The sequence below is a fragment of the Triturus cristatus genome, chromosome 2_2 (genome assembly GCF_964204655.1).
Source record: "Triturus cristatus chromosome 2_2, aTriCri1.1, whole genome shotgun sequence".
Classification (NCBI taxonomy): Eukaryota; Metazoa; Chordata; class Amphibia; order Caudata; family Salamandridae; genus Triturus; species Triturus cristatus.
The window spans coordinates 151,438,533-151,450,767 of record NC_140582.1 but is presented as its reverse complement, the minus strand read 5'-3'; the positions used below and the strand labels follow the sequence as shown (position 1 = coordinate 151,450,767).

The following is a 12,235-nucleotide window of genomic DNA, read 5'->3' as shown; positions in this document are numbered from 1 at the left end:
CTAAGCTATTTCTACCATTCTAAAGACTTATTTTTGATTACAGTATTGTGGATTTTTGTTGTTTGGTCTTGTGTTAAGTCTAGTAAAAATTCCTTATTTTTCTAAACTGGTGTGGTGTCCATTTGTAGTGTTTTCACTATATTACTGTATGTGTTCACAAATTCTTTACACACTGCCTCTGAGATAAGCCTGTCTGCTTGTGCCAAGCTACCAAGGGGGTGAGCAGGGGTTATCCAGGAGTGTACCCCCTTTCCCTGACTAGAAGCAAGGGCCCCTACTTCGTCAAAGGTACCTAGCTCTGCCAACTAAAGACCCCCATTTCTAACAAACCTATAGTCACTTGAAATGATGATGTTGATTTTTGAAGAATTTCGATTTAAAATTATACTACAACTCTTTTTTACAATATTGATAAAAGGCTGTTTAATGAATATGACAACTGTAATGAAAAATATATCCCTCATTGGTGTTAAATTTAAAACCAGATTTAGACCCTTTAAAACAAAATCTGTGAACTGATGCAGGGATATCTGTTGCTCAATGGGAAGGTAACTGAGATGACTAGGGTTATGTATGGAGTCCTCAATATAATACACTGTTCACTCATGGCATACTTATTACTTTTATTACTTCATCCTAGGGCTTTAATCGTGGGTCATCAGTATTATTCTCAAAATGTGTATGTTTATAGTTGACCCAATTTAAAATCTAGTTTGCTTTAAAATTCAATTTGGCTGTGTTTTTAAAAGATAAACATTTGGTCAGTTTATTATAGCCCATCTGTTGAGATTCAATGCAGTGAGCCAGCCTTCATTGCTTAGCTATCTTTCAGGGTAACCAAAAGTGTTAACACCATTCCTCACGTCCTGAAGGACTGGAGTTCAGCATTAGAACTTCCACAGGACAATGACTTGTATGACATGTACGTCTTATGCGATGAGCTTAATAAAGAGTATTAAAGGATGTTTAAATTGGCATCACTGACCCCGTGTCTACCATTTATTGATGAGATTAACTAACAATACTCTAGACAATAAGGCAATGAATTGTCATTTAGACATATATCACCTGATTTTTTAATTTCCCTTGTTTGTTTTTTTAGAGTGATATACATTAGTGAATCACAATTATTTTAATGCTCATCTGACTTTTGGCTTACAAAGGTATTGCAAATAAGCCACAAAAACGTTTTTCAACTCTAATGAAATTGGTGGTAAGTTTTCCTAAAATGTTAGTGGTGGGTATTCAGAGGATCAAACTCATTCTAAAACTTTTGCTTGGATGCGGTAAAGTGAGTCTAAATTTAGATGATCATCTCTTTTATCAAATATATGTAGGAGACTTCTTTTCTCACAATTTAAAATGTAATTTTTTCATTTTCAATTGAAATTGGCTTCATTAGTGACACATGTTGGGCTGAAAACTGTAATTTACCCGAGGACAGCCTACGCTCTTTCTTCAGAATGAGAAATACATTCTATAATGAATTTCATGCATTTATGTAAAGTGAAAATCGATATTGTTTTGGAGACAATAAAATCTATGCCTTTGATATTTGTAATATCCCTAATATTTACCTTTAAATTTGACAAAATGTTTGCTCAATAAAGATTAAAATTTTGAAAGACTGAAGCACTTCATTGCCCTTTGATATGTAGAATAACCGAGGAATATGTATGGATAATTTATTGCAAGAACTGTCCTAACTATTTGTAATTCATCAATTAATATATTGCCAATTATACATATAACTTTTTCAACTGAGGTGTATAGGAATAATATCTTCCTTCATTACTCATCATTGTCAAGAAATTATGTGTCATTGATTGTGTCCCGTCAATGTAGTAGGCCATTCTCCTCATGCCGGTCATAGGAAAAAACACAACGGGGGATATTCACAATGTAGTGGCAGAGAGAGGCGTTAGCCTTCCTGGCTTAATGCCTCTCTTTGCCACTTCGGAAAAGCAAGGCTGCACCAAATTCACAAGGACAGGATGCAGCCTTGCTTTTCCCCCTGCGATGGCGTTAAGTTTCACAGCTTAGCGCCAACGTAGGCACCCTTGCACCAGAGTGCAAGGGTTTCTGCAAGCAGGGAGGCTTGTTTCTATACAGGAAACTCTCCCTTCCTGGACATAAACTAACCTAATGTGCCAGTTTTTAACTTACATGTGTGCTGCTTCATACAGCACACAAGTAAGTTACAAAACTACATTAAAAAAAAGGTTTGTCTATGTACAGGAAGGGAAACCTTCCTGTACACAAACAAACAATGGCATCTTGCATTTTCCATGTGTGCTGCACACATGGAAAATGCAAAACGAGGAGAAACAAAGCATTTCTCCTCGTATCGCCAACTTAAGACCAGGGTTTTCCTGGTCTTAAGTTTGACGTTAGCTCCTATTTACGCTGCCCTTGTAAATAGGGGGAGCATAAATATCAATGGGTGTCGCGGTGGAACGCCCACCACAACACCCACTGCACGCCCCTTTCACGCTAAACACAGTGTGAAAGGGAGCCTATTCACAAGGCAGCGTTAAGTCACATTAAGTGGCTTAACGCTGCTCTGTGAATAAGGCGAGCCCCCTATCACCACCACAACGTCACTGAAAGTGACGTTGTGGTGTCGATATAGGCTTTTAAATACGCCCAAACGTTCCTACATTTATATAGATTTTTTCCACCACTGCAGAGTAAAGTTGACACGCTTAAAAAACGGAGTGGTGCATCTGGTGTGCTCTCCCAGACCTCAAATCCCAGGTCTGGATCTCAATCTGTTTCGCAGACCCTCAGCATACACAGACATTCCTTGAGTGTGCTGAGGTGAAAATATCATCAACAACTAAAAGAAATAATAAACGGAAGCAGACCTACCAATATGGTAAGCTTGGAAGTCACTAGGTATCAATATAAAACTAGATAACCACAGCCCCCCCCCCCATCCCATTTATGACGTGAGCCCCACAAAAGCCTATCACAAGTCTGAGTTTTGGTTTTACAAACATTCAAATTTTGTGGTTGAATATATTTTTTAGATAATAACTCAAGCCAGGCAAAGCCTCTGCTTTGGACGGGAGGGGGTCTGATAAGCTTTTGCATCAATTTCTTAAATTAATGCAAGTAAACCTCAGTAGTCCTGCTTCTTTATAGAATTCTTCACAGTCAAGTTTCCTTGAACATTCAAAAAGAGACATCTCCCAAAGAGGTCTACCAACCTGCATCCCTCTATTTACTTAAAGGGCAGGACATATTTCACGCACTGTAAACTCCAACCATACACTCACGCAGGACTAACTGTGCTTCTATAAGTGGGTACAGTAACTCAGTCTGCCTGGAGAAGTGTAATATCTTAGGTGTAAACAAACTCTAACTACATTGTTTTGGCTATTGTTTCACTTGAAGATCTATGTATATAATACGTTTTATATTTTTTTGTATCCGAATTTACTTTTTGGGAATTATCGTGTGTTTAGTTTTTCCAAATAAATTAGATAACACAAAATGGGAAACTCACTCTTTTGTGTCATTCTCATTTCTATGAAAATGTGTGCTTGCATTTTAGACCCCTATGACTCCAATCAATATGGTTGTGAATCATGAGAACCATGTCAATGCGTGGGCAGACATTACAAGAATGTATGTGTGACTTCTCTCGATCCGTGCCATTATATAAAAAACAGCAAATCCCTCCCCAAAAACATCTTTCAAAAACTTCGAAATAGAATCCCCAAATCACAAATAAGGAAATATAAGTGAAAGAAAGCCATCATAACTAAAACATCATCTGACAAGCAAACTAAAACTCCTTATTGCTTGCTTGGTGTCCTTGTGCTATTCAGTGTTTAGATAATATCATTTCGACCCTTCTTTTCAACTATAAATCTTCCTTTCTCATCCACTCTGTCTCCTGCCTACACCACTTAAGTCTAATATTAACAGAAAGTCCTGAAATATCTATAAAGAAATTCAGGAAATCAAATATGTTGCTGAAACTCAATCAGAGATTTAAGCTTTAGGATTTGTTACCAATTATGCCCAAATATTATTGGCCTGAGATGTACTAACCTCCTACAAATCTTACACAGGTGCTCATCAAGTAACCAATTGATTTGCGGGCTTTTATATAATAAAAATAAAATTCAATAAGCAAGAGACTTGGGGGCATATCAGCAACGAGGCGATATAAAATTATCGCTGCTTTTGTGTCCGTTTTCGGGCGAAAAGCGTCAATAATTTTATCACCTAATCAGCAAGGTCACGCTATCGCGTGAAACCTTGCATTAGCGCCCGGATTCTTAACGCCTAGCTTTGCATCTCTAATGAGATGCAAAGTGGGCGTTCCTGACCTGACATGACTGGGGAAATGTCGCTAAGCGTCATTTCTCCTATCATCAAGCCCCACGCTATGAAGCATAGCGGCAAGAAAAGTAGCGATAACCCCTGTTATCGCTACTTTCCTTACGCCTGCTTCAGGACTGACTTGGCCATGATATCCTATGGAAGGTGGATATCATGGCTAAGTTTGTGAGTCCCTATCATCAAGCTAACGCCACATTGCGTGAGATTATCGCTGGGTTTCCAGCGATAGTCTCATGTTAGGCAGTTAGCGTGAGGATTTTTATTGCTTTTGAGATAAGCGTTGCTAATAGCACGCTATCGCAGCGATAAAAATCCACGTTAGCCGTCGATAATTATCCTAGCGCTAAGTGCACTTAGCGATAATTATCGCCGGTTGTTGCTGATATGCCCCTTGGAGCGCCAACAATCTAGTGGTTTCCTTCAGAACCTGACATTTTTTTCTTGGCCACTCCGACACAGAGCATGTCTCAGCATGGTACATGGTATATAACAATATGACATACGATTACATCACCCATACTATTGTGAAATGAGTTTGGAAGGGAGGTGTCAAATAACGTAAAGCTGAAATCATGAATAGCAACATATGTCATTACGAAAACAATTTATGGATGTATCAGTTCTTCGGCACCCTTCTATCTTTAATAGCGTGCACCTCAATTGCAGGTATGTTATCTCTTATCATTCTTGCACTTGCTATGGGGCATATTATCAAGCACGGCGTTAACATTATCGCTGCTTTAGCGGCAGAAAACTGCCGCTAAAGCGGCGATAATGGGCTTGATAATATGCCGCAGAGAATTCCCATCGAAGCCCATGTTGACACCAGAACATGGGCTTCTATGAGAATTTTCAAGGGCATATTACCAAGCACAATATCGCTGCTTTAGCGGCAGAAAACTGCCGCTAAAGTGGCGATAATGGGCTTGATAATATGCCGCAGAGAATTCCAATAGAAGCCCATGTTGACACCAGAACATGGGCTTCTATGAGAATTCTCAAGGGCGTATTACCAAGCCCATTATCGCTGCTTTAGCGGCAGTTTTCTGCCGCTAAAGCGGCGATAATTTTAACGCCGTTTCTTGATAATATGCCCCTATGTTATCTAGAAAAGGCACAAACTGTCTCCTGAATACAACACACATTCAGAAGGGCATTTGACTCCTGTCCTTACCTGGTCCAATGTTGTCTGCGATACCGAATAATCTTCAATGTTGAGCTGTGCTTTGTTGTCAGTAAAGGCACTGAAAATGGCTGACAGGGAGGTTAGACCTGATGGCAGCTGGTACTGCAGAGTGTTGTGGTGCTTCTCTTTCAGCACACTGCCAGGGAAGGATGATTCAATGAAAGCCTCCACCGGTTGCAGCTTTGGAGGCAGTCCGGCCACTCTTACAATGACTGTGTACCCCTCTCCAAACCTGGAACAAAAGCATGCTGGTGAACCGACATTTTCTAATAAACAGCGATGGCTCAACTTTTTACTTTGTTAGGTTCGAAAAATGAACGTGCATTGGTTAACATTTGTATGAGAATACATAAAAGTGCCATTACAGACATAAACACAGATTCAAAGGTAAGTGAGAAACTCTAAACTTTAAATAGGCGATTAATTCCAAATGCCCCTGTTATCTCAGCAGAGCGAGTAATTGAATTTACTGGCCCTATCGAGGTTACAAATGTCCATGTTTCAAATGGTGACTCTGGCTGTTGAAAGCAGTCAAACCCTTCCTGTGAAATGCTGGTCGCCTGGCGTTATATCTTGTGAAAGGAGCTGTATGGACCTACAAGGATACCAGGTAAGAAGAGGCCATTTGCCGCATCTGCGGACAAGAGAAGTACACGTTCAATACATTTAACCTTCACTTGCATTAATACCTAAACACAGCATTTTGAAGGGGCAGGCAAGTACCTCTATTACATATTTTTGCTTCTTGAGGCAATTTAGCCAAATAGAGAGATTAATCCTCCAATGTGAGCTTTGGTATGCCTACAACAGCAGGCTCAATAAAGAAGACTTAAGAGATTACGGCTTTATTTAGAGTTTGGTAGAGCCATGCCACCAGAAGTGCCCTGCCCACCAAACTCCCTTTTTGCCTGCTCTGATTAGTTTTGGGCGAATTGTCATATTCTGATAGCAGTGCCTCTGCTGGTTCCTCCAGTGGAAACCTTTGACCACCTGGCGAACTCGCATTGGACCTTTGGACAAAGAACCTCAGATCTTCTGGCCTTGTTAGGGCAGACATTTTGACATACATTTTTTCCTACTTGGGAGCCCCAGAGTAAGCCCAGTGGTTCAGAACAGGAAAATAAATAAACGACCCCCACAAGCTAGAAGAAAACTCCCATCTTGTCAGAGACTTTTATTTGTTTTTCTAAAATAAACAACTTCTTTGAGGTTTTTTTTCGCAAAACAACTACTGTGCCCTCATAGAAGGTGGTGTGGCAACGGCTGCTCTGAAGGCACAGAGATCTCCAGCTGGTAGGTGAAGATCCGTAAATATGTTTGACTGAAGTTGGTCAGTGCAGCAGAGTATGTCCCTCTGCTGCCATGGAGCAACAGAGTACAGCCACCCAAGGGCTAAGCAATGTCCAGAGTGCCTCAGGTATTGTTTGGTGGGTGACCCGCCTGCACTCTAACTTAATGGGGGCCTAGGTCGGCAGTTTTGTAGCCATAGAATCCCTATCATATTTTGAAATTTCCCTCCCTCCTGGTTGGATTCTCTGGGGCTTATTTACAAGCCACTTGTGCCGCCGGTGCGTCACTTTTAATAAGGGAAAAAGTGACGTACCGGCGGCGCAAAGGGCTTGTAAATAAGCCGCCCTGTGTCTTCAGTGTCTGTGCCAGTGCGTCAGACTCACTTAAGGCACAGATGAATGTTGAGTGGTTGCCATGTTTGTTGACATATTCTGCATTTATTTTGTAATTTTTTTACACAAAGTCATAAACTGAGAGCCATGGAAGCAGAGTACATACTACTGCTGCATTGGTGGAACAGAGCGCAGCCTGCAAGAACTAAATAATGTCCAAAGTATCTCATTTATTGTTTGGTCACCCGCTAGCTTGCCAGTCACTGGAGGCCGTGGATGATTCTTCCTTGGTCAAGGAACCACAGCCATATTTTGCTATTCCTGCCTGCCTGGTGGGGATCTCTATGCCATAAGTATCTGCCAATGTACTGGATGCACTGAAGGAAAAGGTCAATGAATGGTCAGTGATCTCCATGGCCCATATTGACCATGATTTTGCATCAGGGTTGCACCACTTTTATGGTTCAGCCTGATGGAAAATCCTTTTTGACATTTACTAAGGCACGCAGAGCCACTTTGCGTAGCTGTAAGTAGTTTGGCAAATACAAAGAAATGCAACACAGAGCATAGCACTGCCTTGCTTTACTTTGTGACAGGTAGATGTTACAAGGGTGGACTGTGGATGTAGCCATGCATCCACCCATGTATTTCAACACAAACCACAATTTACAAAAACTTGTAAATCTGGGTTTGTGCCAAAATGGAGCGCCTACTCGAAAGAGGTGTAATAAGGAGAAATATCTTCTTGTTACTTCCTCTTTCCATGCGCACTGCATTCTGCAGCACACATATAAACAAGAACAGACCGCTACTGACCTGGTGATCTATTTCTGCCTCTGAGCCTGCCGTGAGGGGAACGGCTTGTTTTACGGGCTCACCTGCCTGCCCTCCATACCCGCTGCCACTGCTGTCATCATCGCCGTGAGGGAAACAGCTCTAGGAGACCACAACTCCCAGTGTCCTTTGCCCCGGGCGCACACCGCTGATGTCATTGTTGCGCCCGGGCTGCATTTAAGCCTGTTGAGCGCCCCGCGGCGCGGGACGCTCTACTGACCTGGTGATCTATTTCTGCCTCTGAGCCTGCCGTGAGGGAAACGGCTTGTTTTACGGGCTCACCTGCCTGCCCTCCATACCCGCTGCCACTGCTGTCATCATCGCCGTGAGGGAAACGGCTCTAGGAGACCACAACTCCCAGTGTCCTTTGCCCTGGGTGCACACCGCTGATGTCATTGTTGCGCCCGGGCTGCATTTAAGCATGTTGAGCGCCCCGCGGCGCGGGACGCGCTACTGACCTGGTGATCTATTTTCTGCCTCTGAGCCTGCCGTGAGGGGAACGGCTTGTTTTACGGGCTCACCTGCCTTCCCTCCATACCCGCTGCCACTGCTGTCATCATCGCCGTGAGGGAAACGGCTCTAGGAGACCACAACTCCCAGTGTCCTTTGCCCCGGGCGCACACCGCTGATGTCATCGTTGCGCCCGGGCTGATTTAAGCCTGTTGAGCGCCCCGCGGCGCGGGACGCGCGCAGGCAGTGCCCGGGCAAAGCCCGGGCCAAGGGCGGGCCCGTCCTTGCCCGTCAAGGACCGTTCGAGGCCGGGCTGGGCAATCCCTCTGACATCTGCTACAGAACTACAGACCTGTAAGTGTTACAGCTCTCGTTTGTGTATTATCCCCCCAGCCTGTGATATCGGCCCAGCCTGTGATATCGGACGTATTTAGACTGATATTGTGTTTGGTATAGACTGATAGGATATATTCCTCCACTCCTTGCTGTCTGTTTTTCCTTGAAGCTAGGCCTGCTGTGGTGATTGGCTGTTTATCTATCACATTATGGCTGGGAGTCAAGAGTATTTGTTTTCCGGAAAGCCTGGGGGTCTGGCCAAGGGCACTCTGGACCACTACTTCAGTAAGACTATCATGGATCGAGAAAGGGAGGACACACTAGCGGAGCGCAGGGCCGAGCGCCGCCAGTCGATTGAGTGCCTGAAAAATAGGCCATCAATTGATTTACCACAACAAGCTACCCTGCCAGTCGCAAATCCCTCTGGCGATGATTTGATTTCTTTAGATGGTGTCCCTGCACTTCTCCAGGAGTTATGCCCTCTACCTTTTGTATCTAACCCTTCGGACTCTACACATTTAATCACTATCTCCTGTTCGTGTGATTCCTTGCCAGGACCAGAAGTGATACCAACTCCTTCTTCGACAAACAAAGAGACCTCCAAAAGAAGGACTAGAAATTCATTGTTGCATAAGATTCCTGGTCCACCACCTAAAAAAAGGAGAAAGAAGGGGGGAGAGGTACGCAGACCTAGGATTAATCACACCGTCTTTGGGAAAAGTAACAAGATTACTAAACAAGACTCTTCTATTTATAAAATGCCTGTAGTAACTCCCAAGGTTGTTTCTAATATCGTATCAAACCCACCACAAGTTGGCATTCCCCATCCTAGTCCATCTAAGAAAATACACTTAACTGATCCCCTGGAAAGTATTGAACACCTTATAAGGTCTTTCATATTACCAATAATTGAGAGGCTAAAGAGGGTTGAAGAAAGGTTGGGGAATATAGAATTGGCCGTTAGTAATAAACTCGGCCAAACTAGAGATAAAGTGTTGATGGACTGCCCTCCCGTTATAACACAACAACCTTCATGCTATATCGTGGAAGATGGTCCAGCTAGAATCTGTAAGACGATTACTGGCCCTAAAAAGCCGGCTATACTAACCCCTAGACCTGCAAGACAGTTGGCTATTCAAGCTCCAAATGGAACCCGGAGGAGTGGGGACAAACGAGATGCAAAAAACACAGGTAATGATGAGTGTATGAGTCCTACTATCACCAGGGGTACTAGTTGCAGGGAGCCCCGGGTTGAATTGCCTCCTGAAGCAGTTCCCTACGTGGTAGTGCTGGTGAGAGTTCCTAGATTGCCAGATGGTAAGAGGGAGGGATTTTTCCAGCTCAAAAATAAGATCGTTTATTGGCTGAGTCAAAATCGCCCACTCCCCCATTATGTCAATGGCGAAATACTCCATGTTCGCCGATTAGATTGGCTGGGAAGTAGAGCGAAGGATATTAACAGGGATTTAGTTGTTGTTAATTTTAGGGACCCCGCAGCGGTAAGGTACATTCTCAATTACCCTGCGGGGACTCTAGGTACTGTTATTATTCCCTTGGAGCTAACCTTTTTTTATCCCAGAAATCATGTGAGTAGAGACCGACACCCCGGGGCTTCCCTTTTGCCCATGTCCTTGATTAACTTTCGCGCATTCCGCACATATGAGCATAATATGTCTGAAACTAACCCCCAACAAATGACCATTGACAAATTCCAAAGGTTGGATACAGTATTTCCACGGAAGTATGGAAATTATAGTAGGAGGCCGGAACACCTTGTCCCTTTTACACCATTGGATGTTTCAAACAGATATCAGGCTCTCTCTAATCGTGATGGTTGTGATTGACAGATGAGGCAAAAGACCATATTGCCCTCTGACAAAATACAGCCTGGCCCATTAACGAATCCCGGGTTACTACATAATGATAAATTTGATCCAATGAAACGACAAAGTCCTATGACGGGGACTCTGAGTCCAGAACCAATCGCCCCCTCCTCTACTTTACGCACCCTTCTTAATTGTGTATCCAATCAGAAGGTGGTAGCTGGGTTTCCCATATTGAGTAGCTGTGCTGGCTTACCAGACTTCCAAACGTCTAAGCAATCCCCTAATGTTGAAGGTATTAAAATTATCTCATGGAATGTGGCCGGCCTCAAAAACAAACTTTCCAATCCGGAGTGGAGCTCATTTATCACTTCATTTGACATTTGCATGCTGCAAGAGACCTGGATGCTTAAAAAGAGTGTGGCTCCGGGCTTTGCAACATTTGATATTTTGGCATGCAAGAGTAGTAGGGGAAGGCCCTCGGGAGGGTTGTCCCTATGGGTTGGCTCCCATCTGGGTGTAAAGGCAAAGGATATTACAACTGACTCACGGGATGTACAACTTGTTTTACTGGAAGTAGAGAATGGCCCGGGCATTGCTCTGATAAATGTCTATTCAAGACCCACTAAGAGGGGCCTTGAATCAGAGGCCATTACCGTACTGTCTTATCTACTACAGTCACTTGGCTCCTCTACTGTGATAATTTTGGGCGGGGATTTCAACTGCCATTTTGAGCCTCTACTGGATCCAAATACGGGAGACCGTGATGACGTGGATCTATTATGGAACATCCCTGATCCACTTACCCCTTTAGTAAAAGTATGGACTCCCCTTGTCTTGCAAATGCAGTCTCTTTCTTTAGCTGCATCACTGCGAGCATGCAATGGGAGGGTAATGCCAGATAGACCCGGGAAAGCAACGTCCAATAGAGCAAACTATGCTTCAATAATTGATTACATCTTTATTGAAGCTAAACATTGGGATAGGCTTTATGATTTTGTGGTCATGGAGAGGTTGGATAGTGACCACAACGCTTTAGTCCTGACCCTTAAACCAGGAAGCTTTGGACTTAAAAATCCGGTCCCGGGTGAAAATCTTGCGCCCGAACCATTGATAATTAGAAACTGTAGAAGGAGAGTAAAGTGGCCAGTACTCCAAATGTCCAACAGTAAGTTGGCGAATTGTATGGAACAATAATTCCATTTATTGAAGAGATGGGGGAAGCTGGACCTTTGGTTAGCCCTACCGATACCCACGGAAAACTGGTTATTGCATTACGGGATATCTTGTATCCAGTAAAAAGGGCCACACAGCCAAGGGCTGTAACAGCTCGATGGTTCAATAAAACGTGCCGTTTAGCTAAAAAGGCCCTGCTGTCTGTAATAAAAACCAAGGATAGAGAAGCAATTAGAATAAATCGTTCTCTATATAAAAAAGCAATTGGTGATGCTAAGCAAGAAGGGGAGGTTGAACTGTGGGAACAGTTGGGCCATGCGCTCTGTTGTAAGGACACTAAACTATTTTGGTCTATTGTTGCAACTGGAGTCAGGTGGTATTCTTCTGTACCTGCCCCAAATATCGCAGCCTCAACTTGGGAAAGACACTTCTGTGACTTGTATGGCACACAT

The 12,235-nt window shown here is 43.3% G+C and overlaps 1 protein-coding gene across 4 annotated transcripts in view; it reads right to left on the bottom strand.

The window, feature by feature from the left end:
* The window catches only part of LOC146861982 (phospholipid-transporting ATPase ABCA1-like), a 3,104,259-nt gene that overhangs the window by 81,683 nt on the left and 3,010,341 nt on the right, over positions 1 to 12,235 (bottom strand). For all 4 annotated transcript variants that reach the window (XM_085641135.1, XM_085641137.1, XM_085641136.1 and 1 more), the window contains exon 49: positions 5,531 to 5,774. In XM_085641135.1, the coding sequence (XP_085497261.1) occupies positions 5,531 to 5,774 (244 nt within the window). The remainder of the gene's footprint in view (positions 1 to 5,530; positions 5,775 to 12,235) is intronic.